Source organism: Morone saxatilis, unplaced genomic scaffold (assembly GCF_004916995.1).
Source record: "Morone saxatilis isolate NCDOM2014 unplaced genomic scaffold, NCSU_SB_2.0 Contig8, whole genome shotgun sequence".
Classification (NCBI taxonomy): domain Eukaryota; kingdom Metazoa; phylum Chordata; class Actinopteri; family Moronidae; genus Morone; species Morone saxatilis.
This window is the reverse complement of record NW_023340257.1, coordinates 14,196,912-14,221,607: the sequence shown is the minus strand read 5'-3', so window position 1 is coordinate 14,221,607 and position 24,696 is coordinate 14,196,912. Positions and strand designations below refer to the sequence as shown.

Sequence of the window (24,696 nt, the reverse complement as noted above, 5' to 3'; positions counted from 1 at the left end):
AAACAACATATTTCTGTAATTTTTAAGTATTGCATTGGTTAATTCTATATATAATGTTGAAGGAGCTTTAGAGAAAAAAATTAACCTTTTATTTGGTCTGACATTTGATGGATGTTTTATATAATTGCATGCGATACATTGTATAAATGTAGCCCCTTTATGGTCCTTTTGACATTTCTACTGTATGATACAACCACATAAATTATTTTCTGGAATGGAGTCATAATTTGAACTGTTTGTTCCAGTAGCTCTTTGTGATTTCACATAGCCGATGGTCATCTTCAACCATGACTCATTACTTCAGCTTTGAAATACTTTTTACAGGAGAGTCTACAGCAGTCATAATTTTTTTTTATTATTATTATTTCAAAGGCACGTCTTTCCTAATCCTTTAATGATTTTTCAGTCAACTTTTAAGAGACCAAAAAGTGAACAATTGAACAATGACAAGATTAGAATCGAGTCTTAGTGGTTTAAATATTTGCATCTGTAGGGTTTTGTTTGTTTTTTTACCGGTGCATGCTTTACTTCAGAGAAGTGTCACTGAGACAAGGCTGGGAAAGTGCAGAAGAAGGTGGAGTGCAAGAATAATATGTATTTAAATTTTTACTTTCTTTGATGCTCCTCACACTTTCCTCCTCCGCCCTCGACATGCTGTGGAAAATAGACAGTGCAAGGGGTGACTGATAGTAGGCCAGCTGTCACATGTCTGATAACGGGAGATGTGAGGGTGCCAGGAACCACAGTGTTTGCTTCACTGCACTGTTGCTCTGGGTTGCAGTATGAGAGCTTTCCATAAAGAGAGAACCAAACCTCTTCTTCTGGGACTGTGGTTTTGGATACGTCTGAACATAGCAAACACTTGTTAGTTTGCCAAAACATTTTATGTTATTTTATTTTATCGAAGGTGATGGAAATAGTGGTCCAGAATGGTGTAAACATCATGTGGCTGAAGTGGTGTAAAGATATTTTAAACAAAGACTGTGCAGCACTGTGATCATTATTGATAATGGTATTTTTTTAAAGGATGAGGAAAGCTGTAATTAACTTTTGCGAGGTTGCATGTGCGAGTGTTGTGTATGTACACACCTACAGTAAGTACCATACTAATTATTTTCTAGCCATTTAATTAGTTCGTAAAAGGCCAATTATTAAACAACTGCAGCGCAGGGTCGTGGAAATGTCACATTACTCACCAGCTTGTTGTAAATGAGGTAAAACTAAACTCTTTCAAGTCACAAAGAGCAATTGTAAAAACTGTCATTAACATGGGAGGTACTACGGAAAAACCCGTCATTGGCTTTGGTTTTATTCAATAACAAAACAAGTTCTGACTTACAATTTCCTAACCTCTCTTCTATTCGGTCATTATTTGTGAGCTCAATAACCCTTATCCCCCATAAAGTTAAGTGTATTAAGCCAGTATAAATTTTCCACATAGACTGCAATTTGTAGATAAATTTATGAATCATTGATTTTTTTTTCTCCAGGCTGTTTCACCAGCTTTGATGCTCAGCCAAAATATCAAATAAATTATCTTGCCAGCTAAACAGTTGATAAACATGTCACTTCCTACTTTCCAGGCAGACACTCAAAACATGACATGATGTAAAAGTAAACATACAAGGCGCTGGATACGTTTCCACCTGCTAGCTTGTGTCTAGTGGACGACGTCATTTTATCAAAATTCAAAACAAGGGAATCTGAGACTCGCATACACAGATGTTGTGTATGAAAATGATTTTTATCTAAGCCTTGCAGCTTTTCACACATTGTACAGTTTGTGCTGAATATAGATTTGAATCCTCTAGAAACTAAATTCTGATTATGAAATCTCTCAGCTGCCTTGTTAGATTTGGGAATTGATGTGAAAAGTGTCTTTAGGAAAACTCGCACTAAAACACTTCTGTGTAGTTAAAAGAACAAATTCATGACATGCATACTTGGAATTTCAGGACTCGTGTTGTTTGGTGGAGTATCTCTCTCACCCTTACCTCTAAAAGTCTGTGTTTAATTGCACTGCCTCTAAAAGGTGGGCCAAGGATGGGGGCCATAATGGACAGCAGCTCAAGTGAGGTGGTGAATTATCACATCCTCGGCCCTGCAGTAGTTGCTCCTACCGGTTGGTTTGACAGAACAGAAAAAAATTAATGATTTAAAAATGTTCACTAGCCTGTGGTTACCCATGTTTATCCCACATGGTAAGAGACAAATATCACACTTGGGATAGGGTTGTCCAAATTGCACATGATAATGCGTTTGAGTTGCCAGAAAGGGAGACAAATTCCAGCCCATCAGAAACCCATGTGAGACACATATGGGCATTATAATTCATATAATAGTTCCAACACTTCTAGATACACACTGTGTTAGACTTAAAAACATTGCAGGAAGTGTCAGTATCTCACTCCCGGATCATGTACCTTAAATATCTGTAGACTTATTTTCCTCTATTTCCTTATTTGGTGGTGACTGGCTCCATTTGTAGCTTACCGACACCCTGTCAGCTGAGTCTTGCAGTTGGACCACATTCAGGTCAACTCGTTAAGTGGAGTGATGATAAATGAAAATCACTGTCGGGATGTGATTGCATGTACATAATCACCCTCTAAATGCACTCTGGGCTCAAACAGTAGAACATTCCTGTTCAGTTCACAGCCGTCATTGTATTTAACTGATTGCAAAAAGCGGTTTTACTTGCTGATCCCTGTCACAGGCAGTAATATATTCATGCCTCCCTGTCTTTTCTTTTTCACATTGTCAATCATAAGAAGTTGTGAAACTCTCTCAAATTGCTCGTTATGTTAGAGTGGAATGATCTGCCTCAAGCCGAATAATATATTTTTAAGTAATGGCTTCTAACTTCTAATTTACAAGGTTTGTACATTCTTACCTTCTTATCTTTCATTAGAATAGCCATTGTTCCTGCAAGATCAGATCACTAATAAAGGTCACACCATGGTAATACATTTTTTTTTTTTTTACTCACCAACATTAATCATATCACAAACACTCTGACTGGAGTCAACTGTGAAATAAATTCTGCCTCGTCTAATCCCTTGTGCTCTACCAGTCAATCTTGTCCTTCACACACATTCCAGCACATTCCCATGACCTGGCTGAGTTCACAAGGAAAGTAAACGTATGATGATGATGACGATAATAACGAAAATCATGAAGAAATCTTCAAATTTATTGAGGTGGGTTAGGTCATTTGGCAGAGGTCAGTGTGTGCCATATTTGGATTCATGGTCCCAGTGAACCTGATGCACTCTGTAGTGCATCAGGTTCAGTAGTTGTACAGTAGCAATGATGGGATTCTGAGCAAAAGGAAAACTGGTGCAGACACACACTCCCACTTGCTCCGCTTGCAGTGCCGAGACAGGAAATCCTCCTTTTGATTGTGAAATGAAGTAGCAGAATTGATAACAATCACTCGACTTCGACGTGTGGTGCCTGCACCTGAGTTCTCTGCTGTGGAGCCTGTTGCATGGGCAAACTGACAGAGGCATACATACATTACTTGTGTTGACTTAGCCGTTTGATAATTAAAGGCAGAACCCTGGACGTTATTATTTATTCCTCATTTTTATTTGAGCCTACAGCATTTCGAGTTCTCTTCAGTCAGTCCTCAGTATTACGAGGCCAAACCTCAAGAAACCCGATGCGATCGTCCAGCTCCCAGATCTTCCCAGTCAAGATGAATTAAAAGGCAACCTTCCTCTCATCTGTCCAGATGTTCATTCATAGTCATTTTTTTGTAAAAGCTACAGCTGCCACCATATCTGTTCCCCTTTGCACTGCCTCTGAAAAAAAATAATTATGACAAATTGACCTACATTGTACATTACCATACTCTGCAAACCCCTGTTGGCACGCTGCTTTCTGCATGAAAAATCTTTTTTTTCTCTTAAACAAAAACAGAAAAATGTTTTTACCCCTTTCTAATCGGACTGAGTGCAGATTGAAGAAGCTACGTACACATAACAGCGTTGTTCTTGACCTCTCAACATTAATAACTCATTTAGCATTTAGATTCTGCAGTGTAGACAAATGTTCAGAACTTTGTACCAAAAAAGGAAAGCACACTCTTTTGCTCATTGTCTTTACAAGCCAGTCAGTCCACGCTTATTTGATCTCAATATCCTGTTGGACTGGAACAGTTCATAAAATTCACAGTTTGGCTCTAACAAAATTCTGGCTAATAACATAAGGGACACTAGACACACTTCATTATTAAATATTAAATAAAAGAAAATGTTTTCTAATTATTTCAAATAAAAAAATGCTGCTCTGTTATCTTTATGTAAAAATGTCTGGCTGTGACTGAGGAGGTAGAGATGGTCTGCCACTAATCCAGAAGGTTGGTGGTTCAATCCCCGGCTCCTCCTACTGCATATCGAAGTGTTCTTGAGCAAAATACTGATCCCCAAATTTCTTCCAATGCTGTGTATCAGTGTGTGAATGAATGAATGACCCTTTGTATGTCCCTTTACCACATTTATCTATCATATGATGAAATCCCAATCCTTCATGACTGCATAGGGTTGCGTATTGTTCGATGTAAGGTCCCCCACTGCTTTAGTTATGGTTTGTGCCCAGTCTGAATCTGCATGGAGAGGCTGTTTAAATGCTGTGGGAAGAAGGAGTTGTTCTTTCCAACCTGACACTCCTCTTTGCGCTTTCAACGGACACGCATGGGGGGGTGATGTCGATGCAAATGTTTCATAAAAATATTACTGCTAACATAAGCCACACGTGTTGCACAGTGCTTGCACACAGTAGCCAGTTTATCCACCACTTTTTTTCCATCACTGTCATAGGTAACATTAAATCCGTTACGCTCCCATTCAGCAGACTGAAACGAAGCTGGCGGATCCTCTAACTGTAGGCTACTCCGTCTTGTCCACTTGCCATTTCCAAAACTAACAGCTGCAGACTTCCTCCATGCCAACTGAAACGTTTCACTGACTGATTGGCACAAGGAATTTTTCCCCCAATAACCTTATTTGAAGTTTTTGCCTTTTTGACCTCATAGCCTATTTCAAATGAACCGAACATTACACACAAGCCCCGACCCGTGACTAGCGAACCGAACGGTTCAGATTTTTTTATGTGAACCGTTCCATTACTAGTATCCTGGGGGGAGGGGGGTGGTTGCACTTCACTGGTTTCCTCCATTGACTGGCGACGACTGCTCATTTTATTAACCTCAGCAGTACAATAGACAGAATACTGATGTTATTGTGGCACAAACCCATTAAATATGTCACAGCTTGTTAGTGAAGAGATCAAAGCCCTCCCCAGTGCAATGGAGCAATGTGCAGGCATACTTAATAAACTGCACAGATATTTACTTTTTGGCATTTTTCAGTGGAATTTGTCACGAATTTCCATTCAGCTAGATCGGACAGTAATACCTTGTAATGTTCTTCCCCTAATGGCCGCACTCAGTGGACAGAACTCAAAGCCTAGTGTTCACACAGTATTCGCTAATAAACACATGAACGCCTTTGACATGTGGTTTAAATTAATTGGCCTCCCAACACATGTAAGAGCCATTAAACATAATCATTGTGGTCCTGCAGCCCCATTCTCTCCATTGTGTTGTGTTTTTTAGTGATATAAACCAGGTTTTCCCCTCAAAAAATATAAGTTTGTAATTTTGGCCTTAGCTCACCGGTCCCATTGGATTTAGCTGTTAGTCGTCCCAGAACAACTGCAGGATTTTTTCATTCTCCCATTCTTGTATTTCTGTTCCTTGCACACATGAGGCCACCATGTCTGGGATCCAGAACGACCATCTCAGGAGTTACTCTGGGTTGCAGCCAGAAATCAGACGAGAAATGAGGCTAGGGGATGTAGGTGGGGGTTTGGGGGGGTGTCCGCAGTGCTGTAGTCTCTTTCTGAAACAAAGTCTCCAACTGCAATACCTCATCAGAGTGAAAACAATTGTAATTTTCTCCTAATCAAGCCTATAAAGTTTTTCTTTCTGTTGCTTTCACTCTGGCTCTGGCTGGAGCTGCTGTGTTCACATTTCATTTCATGCGCCCCATCACTGCTATGAACTGGGGCAGATGTGTATGCAAAGGACAGATTGCTGTCTGGGTCACACATGATGGAAGTATTTGAGAATGTTTTTCTAATAAATGGGGTCATTGTTTATAAATGCTGTTACAAGCATTGCAATAAATAAAAAAAACATAAAAAAACTGTTTGGCCACACTTTTCACCAGTGTCCCACGTGTTGGTGATAGACGGTGACCGTTTGGTTTCTCTGTTGTGTGTTCCAGGTGTGTATGTACCAGCTGGTGCTGGGATTGGACCAGGAGGCAGTGGACCAGGAACTGGATTCTTTCCAGGTAACAGAGCCTCCAATGACTGTCCGGACAGTTTAAACAAAACATTTCCAGTAAACAGCCACAACAAACAAAGTCTGTTTGTCTTTAGCAGATGTATAACAGTTAAATTATACTACTGTAGACCAGAGCTTTTACTAAAAAGACTAAAAATATCAGAATGTAAACTAAAAGTAAAGATATTTAAAACTGTAATTGAGTTTTGCCATCAAATATATACAATAGCTCATTCACAGTTGATGTTTATTCAGTGCTTCAAAGTGTTCTTTGTCTTTCCTTCAAGCGATACTGTATCACATTTATCCTGTTCAGTTTTATTATTATAGCGCCAAATGATTACAGTTATCTCAGGACACTTTTTATATAGAGCAGGTCTTGGCCGTACTCTTTTACTTTTTATAATATTATTTACAGAGACCGAAAAAATTCATGTGTCTCAGTTTGTTTCATTCTGCACTTTCCCTGTCTACATTACATTTTCTTAACAACCACCAACAAATAAGAATTATTAAGTTAACAAGCACAAATGCAAATATATGTATAAATGCATACATATTACATAATGTATGTATGTAATGTATGCTCTGTCTGCATGTTTAAAATGACACGAGATGCCACAACATGCTCTAAGAGAAAGTAAAACGAAAGTCAGCTGGTGTAAAAATGATGATGGGCCAAAAAACTGTCCATTCATACATGACTACATATAGGAACACTATAACTTAATACTCTGTATGACTGTTGTTTTATAAGGGTCTGCTGGAGGAGTCCCTGCGGGCTATAAACCAGCTAAAGCTGCAGGTGAGTAGGAGAGACATTAGATTTATGATTTTTCCACATATATAAAATCAGTTTTTAAATCGCATCTGGTTTATCATAAATTGTTGCATGCACTACTGTTTGTTTCTATGTAGTATATTGTATTATATTGTAAAATAAATCTGAAAATACCTGCAGAGGTTCAGATGTGAAATGTTTGCTTTAACTAAATTAAAACTTTACAATATAGAAATCTTACTGTCATGAAAGCAGTGTTGCTTTCTCAGGGTCTTGATTGTCTTGTCCAAATGGCCATTGCCTCGTAAATGCACAGCCACAGATATTCTATCTGGGGTTTGTCATTTCGCACATAGCAGATACACTCAGCCCTGCATACACAGTCCACTTTAGCAACAGTCCACCAACCGTAGGAAGTGTCCTGGCATGGTTTCAGCTCCCATTTGCTGAACAAGTTTGACCCTGTGCACCTTTTTTAGCTAAGAGTGTTAAAGCCAAGAACTGATGTGATGAGACATTTAAAATTGTGATATTCTAATACTGTGAGCTAAAAGTTGATAGTTGGATGTTTGTACTTTGTATCTGGGTGCTGCCCAACCTTTATGTTGACAAAAGCAAGAAGAAACAGATTGCTGTTGTAAAGACAAATTCCCTGTTGACAGTTTGGTCAGATCTGGGGGAAACACATGGTGAGACTTCCTTGTCACACCACCACAATCTAAGAATAATTAAATCCTAGGGATATTACTGTGGCAGTAAACAATGTGCTCTGGGGTTAACCACCACTGTTAAGCCAGTTTATTGGAAGACATTATAAGGTTTGAGGTTTGGAAATATGAAGCCTGTTTTCTCTCATACAAGCTCAGTGGTCAGTAAGAATGGCAATTGTGGTCTTAACAATGGCAACCCTAAATAATGATCATTATGACATAAACACTGTTAGCAGGTGATAATGATAAATGTGACAGTATTACAGCATCTGTGTCTGTTTGAACATTCGGAGGTTATGGAGGTGGAGGGCGTGGTGTAGGCCCCGGTGGTTTGGTACCAGCAGGTGTTGGGCCTGGTGGCTTGGGCACTGGAGGACTGGGAGGTATGAAGATAAAACAACATTGCAGACACAGTTTTCATAAATTGAAAACATTTCTCTTGAATAGATCAATCATGTAATTGTAGCTGTCTGTACGTGAACAGGTCTTTTGAATTGACATTGAATTGTAACCTGACTTCATAAAATCAAAATTTAAATGGTTGCACGGTAAATTATTATTGAATTTTTTTTTTTTTTTCATGTTTTCACCCAACAGGACAAGGTGGAAAGGCCCCTAAACCAGGTAAGTTGCGGGTTTTATATTGTATTCACATATGTTAAAATGGTACATAATATTCATCCAAATTGTCTTCTGAAAATGTTTTACAGTTATATGAACTATATTTAAGATGTAGTCACAAGCCTGTGTTCTCTCAGCTGTAAAGCAGTAATGTAATAGAGGCAAACAGATTTTGTTTATTTACACCAGGGAAAGTTCCTCTGCATTACATATACTGTTACAGTGCCTTGAAAGGAAGGAAATATAATGTACTGTTATGGTTTGGATAAAGCAGCTAAATGTATAAACCACATTACGTTCACACACCAGTAGAATAGGGAGACCTGCACAGATGCAGGGCAATGGCTAAAGAGAAACAGTCTTTTGATTGGTTGTCACCAAGTTTTTCTTATCATCCCTGGGTTTTTGTCGGGGTTGGTTTACACTGGCTTGGCAGCTGACTGGTCCCACCCAGTACAGAGAGATTCCACCACTCCTACACCTCTGCTGTATTAGGGAGTGATGATTGGCAGAGTGCAAACGGCCATCAACGCCTGCCAAACAATGGTGCCAGAGCACTGATTAATGTTATTGTAATGGTAGACCCTTACAATATCTGGAAACCTCCGTGTTGAAGTTTACCACGGCCGTTCTCTCCGATACAGTACAGTAAATATTTTCCTTTGCTGTATTACAGGTTGTGCTGCATTGGTACTTCAGCAATGTTTAGCCATCGTTTAGTTTCTGTAAGAATTGCTGATACAATCTCAGCCTACCTCTATGTGTTTAGAAAGATAAGGAACCAAGCAATCGTCTTATAGCCCTGATAACACATGGAGCAGGTTACAGAGGAGTCCCTCCGGACTGCCACAACCCCACCCTCGGACAAGAGTTGCGGGAGAGCCATATTGTGAAAATGACCTAATATCAAGTATTTGGTGGAAGTTGATTTTGGCTTGGATCAGCAGAGCCTTACTTGGGAACTATGGCTCTGGCTTTTATATGCATGAGTTCTTCCTCTCTCTCATCAGGCGTACATGGCAGAAATTACATTAGTGAGAAAACGGAAGGCAAACAATGTTAAACGCAGCTCCTTTTGTTTTTGAAATTAGAGCAATTTAGGCCAGGGTGCTCTGCTGTATGGAAAAAAAGAAAATGTCAACACAGGGAGAGAATAGCTAGGGGTCAGCTAAGGTTTTACAAATCTTTGAAATGAAAGGAGAGACTTAAATTCACTAAGGGGCTGTAATATGTTCCGCTTCATGGTTGTAATTGTGTTCAGTAATCTCTGAATGTTTCCATCGGCGGCGACTTTTGATATTATTGGTTTCCATTCCATCAGACGAATATTGCCTGAAACTATTCAGATTTGGACATGACAACTTTCTACATACCTTACAAATATGAAGTTTCCATTACTATACAAATGTACATCTTAAGTTCACCAGCAGGTAAGCCTCTCACAAAGCCAGGTCAAGTGCATCTGCATCAGTTAGTCATTGTTTGGCTCGTGCCACAGAAAACATGCCAGAAAAAATTATAAAACCTTTTTTTAACCCTTTAATATATAAAGCAGGGTTCTGTTACTAAAGAGACACTAATGCAAACAACAATAAACTACTCTTAGATGCAGACTCAGTCACATACACATATCAAGAAAACTGCCATTCTTTCTTATGTGAAAGCCAAGCAGTGACATTGAATTCCACAGATACGCACCTTGCCTGGCCAGTAATGGAGAACAGCAGCTGGCTATGTGAGTAGCGTGACTGCAGTGAATTGCAGCGTAGCTCATGCAAGACCTTGTAAATGTTACACTAATTGTGAAGCCTGTCAGCATCCAGCTTTGACAATACACCGAAAGCTGGAAAGAGGAACTTTCTCTTTATGAACAGCTGTTGGACACCGTCTCCTTTCCTGTGTTCCCTCAAGCGAAGGTGGATTCAATCCTCACGGTGTGATTGCCAAAACTTGGCTTTCGTAGGCTAGCCTCTTGTCACTTTCAGGCAGTGTGAAGGCAGTTAACGAGAAACATAGAGGTTACTGTTTTCACTGTTAGTTTTATTGTAGCATTACAATAGTCTGTTTTAGGTTGAGAAAGGATGCGCCTGGGTGGGATATCTGCAGTGTGTGTCCATGCTTAGCTCATCAGTTGACAATGAAGATGAAAGAAAGAAAGACAACATGCTGGCTGTCCCACCTTTCTCTCATTGTCCAAAAAATGACAATAATATGTCACACAACACAACATCAACCTTAGAGCAAGGAACATTTGTATGAGAAGTAATTCATTAAGCATTTCTCTGCCTACGTTATGAATATCATATAGTAGATGGAAATATTATAGTCACTATTGTGTTTCTAATAAATGACCATCCCTATTATGGATGAGAATGACCAGCAGTCAGCTCTTTATTAGTGTTGAGGCACGGACACTGTGGGGGAGGTGTGTGTGAAAGAAAATAGCAATGACTAAAGGAAAGAATTTGAAGGCTGGCTGGCAGTGGGTCTTTTGGGGCTTCCCCCGAGTTGGCATCAGCAGCTAAAACATCTCAAACAGAGGCCCCAAGAGCGGCCAGACGTTTTTGTACTGGTTTTGTTGTTTGTGATTAGTCCAGAAAGAAGTAGTTGTCAGCCAAAGACATGTAGGCAAATGGGTGCAGGCTCTCAGTCCGTCCAATACTAGCTCAGCAGACCTGGGTCTCTGAAATAGCTCCGCCCACTACCTGATAGGGACCTGAGAACCGGTTCCAAACTATCCGATCTATCAGAATCGTATTTCACCGAGCTTATCAATTCCTATTGTCAACGTCAGCATGTTTTTCTGAGATGTTTTTTCTCTCACTGCAAAACAAACACGTCAAACTCATTTAATTTGCAACAAGGAGGAGCCATGGAGGAGAAGAAGAAATGGTCCAAACTGTGGCCTCATTTCATGAAGAGTATTACTTCAACCCTACTCTTTTTCTACATGGTGGTCAGACTCAGAGATAATAAAACAGTTGTGTTGGGGGCGCCCTGGTAGCTCAGCCGGTATCAAGTATCATGTATCAAGGCTGAGTCCTTGCTGAAGGCCATGGGTTTGGGTCAACCATATTGGCATCTTTCAGCTGTCCTGTCTAATTATGCAAAAAAAAAACTTATATGTATATACAGTCCACTCTCTACAGCTAGTATTAGATCATTAAACCAAATAAACTCTTAACTGAGTGTTTATAGTCCCCACTTCTTATCTATCTTACTCTATCTCACCTTTATTTTGGCTCTTCTCTGCCACTGAATAAACATAACAATGTGAAGTAATAGTAATAGTGATAATAGTCCCAACAATTAGGCACAAGATAAAATCATGCTTGGAAAAACTGCAAAACATATATCAGTTTAGATGATGGATGACATCGGTCAATGCAGCAACATGTCTCTGCGGGTTGTTTTGTTTTGAATGATGAAATCTGATCCTATGACTTGTGATGACAGACCAACCTGTGGTAGAACAGAGAGTTGTAGCTTTGGTGGTTTTGAGTGCTCACAGACTGTGGCCTGTACTTGACTTGTTTTAGAAATGTTTCTACAGTTACCAAGAACAATGTTTTGTTACAGTACAAACTTTGGTCATTTTGAATATTAAGTCCACCTCTTCTGCAATTTAAGATGCACGACCCACCAACACACCTGATTCTTTTGGTTCTTCAATCCCTCTGGTTCATATCAGGGTCACTGTTTGAAGAAGCACAAAGTGTACTTGTCTGCTTCACAACAGGAAGAGTGAGGAAAGGGAGAGAAATGGAAAGATAGATGGATATGGGGAGGACAGAGAAGAGACAGGGTGAAGCAAGAAGAACGGAAAGGACCAATAACTCTTGTGAACATATCGTATATACTGTATATGTCAAACGCGTACACCACCACTCACAAACACACACATTATATACACTTTCATTCTTGCAACACACATGCTTAGAAAGCTTGCTGGAAGAAAGGAGACTGATAGATTGAGGTGAGGATGTTTAGTCAAAAGAAGATGAGCTTGGAGGAGGTTTAGTCTCCTAGACCACATATGCTTTTCATTAGTGAAGCTCAGACCTGTCCTCTGAGCTGTCAGAGACTGAAAGCATCTGCGTATGAATGTGCCTGACCGTGAGTGTATGTAAATATGTTTAAGGTCTTTATATGTGTGTCATTACAAGTGTGAGCACATGTGCACAAACAGACACATAAATACTAAATATGTATCCTGTCATTGATTTGGGGACGTACAGTAATTCTTCCAGCACACAGACAAACATACACAGACACACACCATAAATTACGTGCTGCTTATTCAGACACAAGAACTATGTGAAATATGACATTTTGATCTATTTGTAGCCACTTATCTTTCCCTTCTTGTCAAATTGTTCTATACTGAGTCTCGACATCAAGCTTGCAATATCTTGGAACCTGAAGTGCCTTCAGAGTAAAATCAACGCCCCCGCACTCGACTCAGCCCACCCAATATCCACAGCCAACACAGCTTGTTTGTTCACATTGGAAATGCCTATTGCTTCCCAAACAATTTATCTTGGATGATGTCACCAGATGTTGTTGTTAACGTCTTCAATAATCTCACAAATTCATCTCAAGAATTAAAATTACATTGTCATAAAGCAAGATAAGATAAGGGCTTTATTAGTTTTTATTTGTGTCTAATCAGTCATGCATGCCACACATTACAGTTTCTAACTGTGGTATTTTTCCCCAGATTGAACTGATACTGATACTCACTATGACTCAGTAACAGCTCCCCAGACTTCCACCAGCATGTTCTGTGTCATATTTGCACGGCCGTTCTCTAGTAAACCTGTTACCACCAAGGTGATTTTTTCCCCCATGTTAGTTGATCAGCCACCCCTTGGCATGCTCTCACAACCTCTCCCCTTCTCCGTTTGCCAGCAGGTCTGGAGCGTGGACCACTATCTTTGTCCATCTGGCATCACGGCCTAAGTGTTGTTTATGTAGTGATGGAGAAATTCTGCGCACTAATTTCCCTCAGAGTCCATCAACGCAGATCACCAGTTGAACGACCTTGTTGCAGTCAGTGTTAGATCTGAGGACCTGTTATGTTGATTCGTGGCATGGAGTAAGCAATGACAATGCTGTCTTTAGAGTTAGTTAAAGAGAGAGAGAGATTGATATACAGGATATGTTTTTATGCAAGTTGATAATACATATTCACATACATGATATGGTTATGTTAGAAACATGGCTTGTGATGATTGATTCACACAAAGTGGTTGTTGGGACGTTGGAGCTGAAGTGTAATGCAGGTTTACAACTTGAAGCAATAGTTTTAAATAGTCACTACAGAAGGTGTCTCTCTTGTATTTATTGTTTAAGTAAATCTTGAGTTTCCAGTCGTTTTTACACTGAAATCCACTAAAATTATTACACCTTGGATTTCTGTGTTTTTCAGTGCAATACCAGCCACTCTGCTGTCCCCAGCTGGATATATCCATTTATTCCATTCAGATAAGCAAGGGCCTATCGTGGACCTTTCATGGAACAGACAGATATTCTAGGCGACTGCGTCTGCACTTATCTATACCCAGTGGTGCACTAAATGACTTGATGAATGTTTTTTAAATGACTTCATCTTTTAGGCCTCATAGGTATCCTGATGTGCTGGCCCATGTGGCAATGCCTCTTCATACATGTAATGTATAATTTGGTAAATAGATTTTCCCCTGTCAATGACACATTCATTTCTGTCACTTATTTTCCTTTGTAGAGCATCCCATATGTTTGTCATGGTGAAATGCTTCAGATGGCTGCACAATGATCATAGCCTTTATAATGACGGAAGAAAATGCTTTTGAAGCTGACTCAAAGAATCTAATGTGCTTCAATATGCATGTTTTTTTAGTTGAGCCAACCTGTTGAACACTAGTCTCCTTTCTCAACCCTGAGTTGTCAGAAAAGTATTCAGAGGAATGGCAGTTAGATGCATATGTGGACCATCTGGGAGAGGAAACACACTGTCCAACTTTACATACCATGGCCACAGGCTGTGTTTGTTGACTGGTTTTCTCCCCCTATGGATAATTTGCACAATTGAACTTCTCGAGACATGGAACATAATTGCTAGAAACGAGCAGGTTTTTTTCAAAATTGGATTCTCTAAGAGCACATGTAGATAATCTGTGTACTTCTGTATGCTCTAATGCTTGCAGTGTGTTTCTGCCTTGCCTGAATGCCTGTACAGTACATACTGTCAGTGTGAGTGCCAAGCTAAAATGGGCGATGGTATGAACAGTGGGTTAGGGATACTCTTCAGACATATTCAGGGGCTCAGTATTGGCAGAGCAACTGTGACATTCCTTTAAAAGTGGATAAAACAAGTACAATAGCAGAGGCTCTTTGCTCCCACAGAAACAGCGAAGAGGGAGAGCTGTTTGGTCGTCTCGAAAGCTCATAGCATAGCATGTTCTGTTCTGTATGACCTGTAGCGTAAACAATGACATCACAAAGTCAGTGGATATGCTGCAAAGCATGGTGTACAAATTAGCACAGTTTGAATTAAAGGACAGCAGTAATGGTCTTTGCACAGATGTGTTTGAAATAAGGCATGTGTCTGTGGAGGTGAAAGACTCACAAGGACTCAGGCTGGTGAGTTCAGACAGCCGCAGACGTCACTGGGAAGGCAGCCTTGTTGTGGCAGTGCATGTAATCCTCATAACGTGTAATGGTGACTTTTACAGTTACAGTTAATTTGGAGAAATTTGTAAGGATTGCTCAACGCCTCAGGGATGTGTGTGTTCTGATTCCCAAGTGCGTGGGTTGGTGAGACCAAAGTTGCTTCATCAGTGTAAGTGCTTGCCACATAACGAAACAGAGCATATTCTCTTTTTTACTGTGATTCAAATGTCCCCCATAAAACAAAAAAAAAGACCACCCATAACAACGATGACTAACTGCACTAATGTAGCAGTTTGGAAGTCCAGTTTTATTACACTGATTTTGACCTGGACGCAGCCCCACAACCCAAGATGTTGGAGAATGAGGCAACCTTAGACCCTTTCTTTGTTTGTCTGTAGGAGCTCTGGCAGTTGTGCTCTTGGGGTCATCTGGCAAAGAGGGAGGCTGAGGCTCTGTGACCCCTCATTGATAGTGTCGATGACTCCATGGAAAAGGAAAGCGAAAACAATAAAAGGCTTTCCGCCAAAGTCGGCTGGCTCACACCAGCCAGAGAGGGAAAGAGTTTGTGTGTAGTGGTGTGACTGTGTGACTGCTTAATTAGTCCAACATGTGACTAGTCCCGCTTCTCACAGCTCGGTGCCCGTGACTGACAGCATAGAGAACCTGGAAGTGACAAGGAGCAGGGGAGGTCACAGGAGAGGGAGGGAGAGAGGAAGCAAGGGGAGCTTCAGTGTGTCCACTTGTCTCACGCGATCTGGAATCACTACAGCACCTCGCATCATTCTGCTTTCATCCAGCTTGTCCTGCGTCACCTCATAAGAATGCAATCCATCCACCAACTTGGAAGTGAAACTGTGATAATTTGATACTGATAAAAATCTGGTGTCATGACAATGAAGGACATAATGATGGGCTTAACTTTCAAAGTGAAAATTTATATGGGACCACAGCCGAAGAACAGAATCTGCATGTCAATCACAGTGTAATGCTGATTCTCTGGGGACCTACAGAGAGCTTTGAAGATGGAAGTTATCATGAAGATTTTCCATCACATTACAGAAAATTGCAGCATTTGCACTGCCATAGCACGCCTCTGTGCTTCTTGCAACTTCCCTTTACTCTATGTATGTTTGTGGTTTGATGGTTTGTGATAGTTTGTACAGCAAATCCAGTGTTTAGCTGAACATTTAGACTCACAATTTATCATTCCTCTATGACCCTCCCATCATTTTTGCACACCGACACTGCTTTGCAATTCAGACAACAGTGTTGAAGAGAAATGTGAGTCGTATCTCAACCCCTGGCTTTTCAAACAAACATTTGTTAGACCACTTGCCTGATTTAAATTTGAGCTAAAACAAAGAATACGGTGAGAAACAAGTCCCAAAATGTCCTGGACATTCCTGAGCTCCAGCTCCGAAGTCTGCTTTCTGCGCGTCTGCCGTCAGTTACAGTGGATCTTTGCCATGGAATTCTTTGCTCTCTTAAATTAAACCCTTCACCAGGCCCAGCTGGTTCACAAAGTCGAGAGAAGGGGAGAGGGGGAAGAAAACGGAGGAGAAGGAAAGAAGTGAGCAAATCCATCTTTCACTTCTCACGTTTGGCTTCCTCTGCTTGCTGCTATTAACACCTCATGTCTGGTCGGTGCAACCCCTTTGACACCTTTTGGAGAGGAAAGAGCGAGAGAAAAGAGAAAGGGATGGAGAAACAGGCAGAACAAGAGTAAGAGAAAGAAACTGAGCGCTGAAGACAATGTTTTGATTAATGTCTCTTGTATTCCTCTGGTTCTGAAACAGAAGATTACCTTAGCTAACCCCAATGGAGCATGAGCAAGACATTTCAGTTTTGAGATTGAAACCAGATATTTCTGTTCACACTGGCTCATATCCATCACTTGTACTCCAGCCGAGTTTGAGAACATGACTGGTGACTAAAAGGGCTAGCCACGCTGTCTGGTCAGTTTTATTCCAGTGTCAGTCTCCAGTTTAAATAATGCACATGACATGTTACAGCAGGAGGCAATGAATGTGGCAGCCTGTCCCTCATCACATTTTCATTCCTCTGAAAACAAGACTCCTTCTTTGTCAGCGAAGGTCTAGACTTGCATTTACTTGTATACCCTCACTGAGATCATTTTTAAACCGGCCACCACAAATGAATCATATTCACTGCCACACCATCCCAAATTTCACCTCCACAACCTGCTGGTGCACTTGTCACTGCACAGCTGTGAAAGCCAGTGGTCCTTTCTGAATGGAAACTGGCTAGTAAACTATGTTTCTGTTACACTTTTTTGAACATCTAAATGGAGGAAACTATGATGCATTGCAGTCCTGCATCACTTACCTTCCAGTTTCCTTGGCCTCCAGTCCTCCCTCCTGTGTCGTATTGGGTTTCTGTCCCTTCCATCTTGTATTCAAGAGTTTCGACCTTTTGTAGGGGTTCCTTGTCCAAGGTCCAAAGGCAGTTGGGATTTCAAGTGGTCTCTTGGGCTACTACGCCTTGAGGGTCACCAAGAACATTAGCCACTACATTAAGTGTACAGAAATCCTTCAGCTTGTCAGCAATCAACTAAATACTGGGAGCAGCACCAAAGAAAAGCGATGATTTGATATCAGGGTTGTGGTGCAGACTTTCCATGTGTGTGGTTCATGACAACAAACAACATTGGTGTAGACTTCCAATAATGTGTGAGCTAAGACAGGTCTATTTGTGTGAGCTGACGTGCTGTAATAATAGTAGTCCAACAAAAGCATGCTTGTTTGAGCTGACAAGATGGCGTAAATACGGCTAAACAGAGAGCTTTTGTACTAAATCTCTAACTTCCATCTACCCAAATACACAATCAGAGGATGAATGTGAGACCGACAAAGGTCCAGACTTTGTTAGCGTGTTCTCTCACTTCAACCCTGAAAATACACAACCTCCAGGGTAGTATTTTTTACTCAAGGGCAGTTTTATTTTCTCAGTGTCTAGTGATGTCAGAACTACATAAGATTAAGTTTCCTTTCCTTTTTTCTCTTGGTCTAAACCTTATGTCTGCCCAAGGCCCACACTCATGGTCACACACATAGACACACACTCGCTCTCAGGCGGACTTCTGCATGTCTGCATCTCCTGATCTCAAATCAGAGAGTCGAGCTCTACGTGGCAGGTGCTGGTCGATTCTGAGCAGGACTGCCAGAGAGCCAGTTTGGGTCATGCACATGTGAGCACAGGTGGGCTAGATGATGCATGAATAAGCTAAAGGTCTGCGCAGGTCCTGCCTGTCTTCACTCTCTCTTCATGTTTCTCTTCCAGGGACATGCATAATCTCTCTGTTTCGCAGACTGTGCTGTATATTTCCAACACTCGCACTGACAGACGCACCGATCTGGAGGCTAGACCAGACGGGACGGTTTTAAAGGAACATTTCAAGCCAGACTTAGTCATTTAAAAGGTTTTAGGCATCCGCAGTGTTCCAAGTGTCTTCTAACTATCTTGTTTTTTTGGTCAGTTTTCCTGTCAATTCGTTAACATTTTTTATGGTATGTGGAGCTCGCTGATTAAAATGAGACAAATAAGACAGATTCCTTTTGTCAGCAAGAGACACTGGAAAAGGGAAAGCCCTATTCAGTCTGATTTATATAAGAATTGATTACTGTTGTTATTACTTCAAGGTGTGTCTGGGGATGGTTGAGCAATCGAGGAGAATGGAGCTGAAAGCTTTGAAGGAGATGGATTATTGCAAGGGCGCTTAGCTTAGCGTCTGGGCTCGCATTGCATGCTCAGTCTGTTTGCCAAGCCCTTGGCAAGGCCAGTGCCCACATTTATTTTGACTAGGTCATGAAACTCCACACTTCCATCTTTCTGTCTGTCTCTCCCAGCGCATTCCTGCTCCTCGTCAGTATCATTACCTGCACCCTGTAGAGTGCTCGGACTCCGAGCTCTCACCCTCCAGTCTGATCTCTCGCTCTCTATCTCTCTGTTGCATGTTTCCCATGCTTAGCTGCTCTCACCCCAGACTTTTTGGCTTGCAAGTATTGATGAAAACAAGTTCCTTAGTGGACTAACTTGTTGGCAGCTTTCTTCTTGTTTCAAAAACAGTCATTACTCCAACATGTTTGTCTCTGATTGGGGAGCTTGTTCAGCTCACAGCTTCTTTTAATACAGTTCAGAGAACATGGAGTCTCATATGTTAGCCCCAGAAAATAGGAATATATCATTTTGGCAGTTATCTGGAGATACTTAAGTTCAACTTAATGAATCTAGATTTGAATAATATCCTGCCTTCACGCAATTTTCCATATCCTGTATATACAATGAAACGTATTACACTTGAATTACTTTGTAGCATGTTTTATGTTGTGGAATGTTTGACAAATTAAAGGTAAACGATGTAAGGCTGAGTTTTCATGACGTATTAACGTAGCTTTTTTATATTAATTTGGACATTTTTGATATGTCACTCCTTTAGGAGTCTACAAATTAAACTAAAGCAATGCAATCCTCCCGTTAAAAGTATTCTTTTACCACAAAATAATCACCACCACCAGTTATTTTACTTGTAATGGCTCCTGTAGATATGCATGTTTTAAGATAAAATAGCATTTAGTTTAATATTCTCTAAATGCTATTGACAGTACAGTGGGCCCCACACCATTTGGGCTCCTGATGTTAAAGATCTCCCACTCTCTTTCAATCCATGAGCAGGTGGTGATCATTTTATTCCATTTCCTTTCCTCTTTCCACACTTTTTTCCATTTCCCTATCTACTTCTCACATTTTTTGTTCTTGTCAGCAAGCAGAAACCCAAGCTGGGATATGACTTAATTCATGCGTCAAGTCGAAGCCAAAAGGTTTTTGCCGCTCATAGATTAGTTTGGGGCTTTTGGTCTCAGAAAGAACAGATTGCTCCCTCCAGTGTTTAGAATAGAGTATAACTAGATGGTCAACAATTTCTGATGTTTTGTCTATCATGTTTCATAGTCAGTGGGGGTCAACTCGAGCCCAAGGTGCAGTCCTTGGCTCTAGAAACATAAATGTGAGTGTTTTCAATCAAACTTAATGAAGCACACATGATATTGTGTCATATTTCATGTGCTTTATTTTTTTTTCATATGCACAGTATGTCATACTTGCAGGTCCTGGAGAATGTTTTGATGAAAGATGAGTGATGGGTTAGTTTTATTGAAGGGTAATTACTGCTCAATAAATCAGTAGTAATTCATTATGGCCACGGTGATGAAAACCGTGTTTCTTTTCTTTGACTCTCCTCGCCCCCATCTACAATGTCTAGTACAGAAATTACACTCCATTTATTTCTCTCTGCTCTACTGCCTGTCTGTCATTTCCTTCCATCCAGGTTATGGCAATCTAGGAGGTGGTGGTCTGGGAACTGGAGGCCACGGAGGAGGTGAGTGCATGTAGCCTGGAACTGAAACTGGAACTGGTGGTGTGTGTAAGTGTAACATTCAGTTAGGTTAGAACATTATATTCTCACATTTTCAGTCAGTTTCACAAGCACCAAACGTTTAAATGTCTTTGAAATGTATGTTTGAAAGTTTACACTATACAATAATCCCACACACTCTCTCCTTTGCCTCTTTGTCTCATTTAGGTGGTTATGGTGGATATGGTGGAGGTGCTGGGGGCTTTTTCCCAGGAGCTGGACAGAAGGCTGCCAAAAGAGGTACAGCAGACAGAAATGTAACATCTGTTTACTGTAAATGGAGAAATGGATAATTGTTGTTTTTGATGCCATGAAGGGAATTGGTTTATTTTGAGTGGTTGAAATTCTGTATTTGAATCTATAATTGCAAACTTTTGCCATGAGTAGCTCAGTCCGTAGGGACCAGCATGAGCCATAGTATTGAGTGTGGACTTCCGCCACCTGGGCACTGTTGAGGTGCCCTTGAGCAAGACAGCTAACCCATAAATGCTACTGGAGCGCTGCTACGTGGCAGCCCATCACTCCACCATCTCTCCATATTTGCATGTTTATAAGCCCAATGTGTGCATGATTGTATTTCAAAACTATGATTTTTAGAGATATTCGTTACATTAGAAAATAGACAATGGTTTATTGCTTATTATTTTAATAGCTATGTAAGATTCATATGTGTGTCAGTTATTTACTGTAGGTTTGATTTATGGCATCTTTTGTTTATGGATGATTCCATTAGACTCAACAACAAGCAGAGACATCACAAACAGTAGAGCCCTTTTCCCTAAATTTCGAAACAAGCATTCCTTCATAAAACTCAAGTCAAAAACTGGCTCAGTGACTGTGATGGAAACTGGAGGTCATCAAGCTCAGTGATGGAATATTGGTTGTTGGAAGAAGACATTGATCATGTTCCACTTCCTTATTTTAAGTTGTTTATTTTGATGGCTGCAGAAATTTTATGTGGCTTTCCACTCTCAGTTTTGACCTTTCAGTAAAAATGCCTCAAATTCCAGGTATTCAAGTTTGGTTCTCATATTTTCTTTCTGGCTTGTGTTGAAAGATCGCTGTAGAGGTGGAATGGCCATGGCCATTTAGAAAGATTATGTCTTCCTTATGTCAAATTACCTCCAGCTCTTGAAAGTAAATAATTGAAGCTATGAGTTATGCGTATAGGTATCATATAATTAACTGAAATACTACTGCTTTCACTATGGTTTCTGGTCATCTGCCTCCTGCTTTAGAGTAATCATGAGTATCAACTGGACAAATATTCAGCTTGGTTCTTTAAAATCAGTTGTTGTTGTTGTTGTGCTGAGACAACAACATTAAAAAAAACATAATAATTCTGATAAGCTTCCTTGAGGGTTTTTCTCTAAACGTCTCATACGGACGAACGCTGCTGATATTCTGGTTGTCTTGATCACAGGTGCCGGAGGCTCTCTGCTACCACATGGAGGTAAGGTGATTCTTGGCCTGAACACAGACTATTGTACAAACTTGAACTGTGCTGAATACTGACACAAAGCTTTTTAGATCTCTGATAGATCTGCATGCTTGCATGTTATGAGAAAGCCAAAATGAATGTTTTGCATTAATGGTAACTCAGCATGAAAAACACTGTTTGGCAAACACATGTACATTTTTATCACGTACCTGCAAACCTTGGAGAGTTTCAACTTCAGCAGAACCCAGTGTGACCTTAAAGCCTGTGCTGTGTATGTGGACATGATTTGCTTTTAATTAGGCAGCCTGATTAAGCATTGGACTCAGGAGGGCCCAATCATTGCCTGAGCGGCACTATGGCAAACAGCCTATTTTTAAGTATTGGTTGGCAGTGACAAACCTTCGGTCCCTTGGATCAGTCTGTACTTTTTTTTCATGATGCTCAAAATAACAATTAATTCCTCCGAAAGAGCACAGATAAAACAAAGCATTCCCTTGCCAAACCTTTCCTCACCAAATCTCCCAGGCCACATACTTACAAGCAGTGCGCAATGTCTGTCCGGCAAAGTATGGGGAACGTAAGATTAAAAATGTTAAAAAGTTTAAACAAATAAAGCAATGTGGTTTATTCTGCTGCCAAGCTCCCTTACAAGCGAAGCTGACAGCTCATTTCCTGCACGAGGGGATAGCCAAAGAAATGAGGCATTTGATGAGGCAAGGCAAATGCCATGCATGCTGGCTGCCTCTCCTGATTAGATTAAAAGTCAGCCATGTTGCTTTTGATCATGGGGTGATGACAGACTAGTAGGGCCAGATTAGCAGCTCTCAATACCAATGGGCAGTCTAAGGATCTGGCTCCTTGCTGGAGAGGTCAAGTCTGACACAAGACACACCTGCTCATTTCCCCTTTTTCAGTATCACAGGGCCCTCTAGTGGTCATGGGAGGTACAACTGTAGAATACTTGAGTTGTAAGGTTACTCTCATGTTTACACATGCGTTAATGCCTCCAGTTTAAGTGAATGTGAGTACAACCTCAAACCTGACACTGTCTATTTCTATGTTATATTTATATGTGTGCACTTGACATTCAATCAGGGACAGGAGGAGGTCCTGGAGGTACAGGAACTGGACCTGCAGTGCCCGCTGGAGGCAAGACACACAATCAACACATCATTCTGCCCATTTTCTCAGTTTTTATTTTATTTTGCACTTTTTTTACTTGTCATACTGTGATTTCTGCCTCCCAAGGACTCACAACACTGTTAACCATTCCCTTTAAAATGCTTAACTTTAATATTTTAGGACAAGTACAACATTTCATACCCCTCTTTGTCAGGTACAGTGGAGCTGATTTCTCTGACGAGGAGCCATCTTGGGCTACGAACACAAGACTTCTTTGAACGTAATAAAGTAAAAATTTTAAAGAGGGCAGTTAACAGTGGTGTGAGTCTTTGGGAGGCAGGGATCACAGTTACAGTTGTTTGGACTCAGCACTTGGACAAGAAAGATGTGCTTATGTTTTTCACACTGTATATTTGTCATACGTTGTTCGATGAGCCAAGTAACGTTTAATCTTTTTTCCAGCACCTGTTATTCCTCAGACAGGCCTTCCAGGAGGGGCCGGTGGTGCTGGAAAGAAAGCTGCCAAAGTGCCAGGTCTTGTAGACTCAACAATAAACTCACTAAGCAGCAGAACCAGATCAAATTCATTTTCCATTGCATGTAGCCGATGTTCGTTGTGGCTGGAAGTCTTCTGAAAAAATATGCTAATTATCGGCAAAATTAAAAGCCTTTTGTTTATAAATCGAAGTCTGTATGTGTAAACAGAATCTACATACCGTACTGCAACTAAAATAAACTCAGCTTTATTCATATTGTACTTTAAACACAGCAGTGCCATTAAGATGTTTCCTTAATAGAGGATTTCACTAATGTCAATGAATCAATAAATAAGCTAACAAGTAGCCAATTTTGTAAGACGCCAGCTGTGCTGCGTCCTGTCTGGTATTTTTTGTAGTAGTGTTTAATGATTGACAGGCAAATACATTTCCTGCTCATAAATTGTTGCATGAAAGATCTCTTCCACATGTTTTAATGTGGATGCAGAAGTGCGGTAATATCCTCTCATTGGCTGTGGCAGGTGTCGATGTGCCTGGACTTTACCAAGGTGGCCTGGTGCCAGGAAAAGGTTTGTCTCTTTCATTGATTGATCTCAGACACAATTTCTCAAGTGTTTCATCGTGTGAATGGTGTTTTTGCAACCAAGTATTGTACAAGGATTTAATGTGGCTTGTTTTTTGGTTATTTATGGATTCTTCAGGGTTTGGTGGACGTGGAGTCCTGCCTGGGGTGGCCACTGGCACCGACCTGAATCCTAAATCAAGTATGGTTTAGTTTTTTACTCATGAGTGTTGGCTGATTTTGAATTTCTTTCATTGCCATTGAATGACACTTAAATTACATGATTTTTTTTTTTGCTTTTTCCTATATGAGCACTATTTTTCTTGCCTTTATTTAAAAAACTAAAACATAGGGAACAATACAAAGGTGAAACAATAGAAAAAAATAATACACATTTACAAAATTTGTCAATAAACAATAATACAAAGATATCGTAAAAGGAACACATAGAAAAACAAAAGGTAAACGAAAAAATATGTAAAATAAAAAAATAAATAAGGAATTGAAAAGTTGTCAAAGAAC

General features: G+C 40.4%; 1 protein-coding gene across 9 annotated transcripts in view; it reads left to right on the top strand.

Moving 5' to 3' along the window:
- Window positions 1-24,696, top strand: part of elna (elastin a) — a 49,225-nt gene that overhangs the window by 4,980 nt on the left and 19,549 nt on the right. For 8 of the 9 annotated variants that reach the window (XM_035680491.1, XM_035680490.1, XM_035680489.1 and 5 more), the window contains exons 2-12: window positions 6,294-6,362; window positions 7,113-7,160; window positions 8,140-8,229; window positions 8,444-8,470; window positions 20,466-20,516; window positions 20,721-20,792; window positions 21,976-22,005; window positions 23,089-23,142; window positions 23,578-23,649; window positions 24,134-24,181; window positions 24,314-24,376. In XM_035680491.1, the coding sequence (XP_035536384.1) occupies window positions 6,294-6,362; window positions 7,113-7,160; window positions 8,140-8,229; window positions 8,444-8,470; window positions 20,466-20,516; window positions 20,721-20,792; window positions 21,976-22,005; window positions 23,089-23,142; window positions 23,578-23,649; window positions 24,134-24,181; window positions 24,314-24,376 (624 nt within the window). The remainder of the gene's footprint in view (window positions 1-6,293; window positions 6,363-7,112; window positions 7,161-8,139; window positions 8,230-8,443; window positions 8,471-20,465; window positions 20,517-20,720; window positions 20,793-21,975; window positions 22,006-23,088; window positions 23,143-23,577; window positions 23,650-24,133; window positions 24,182-24,313; window positions 24,377-24,696) is intronic. The other variant, XM_035680487.1, reaches the window with a different exon arrangement.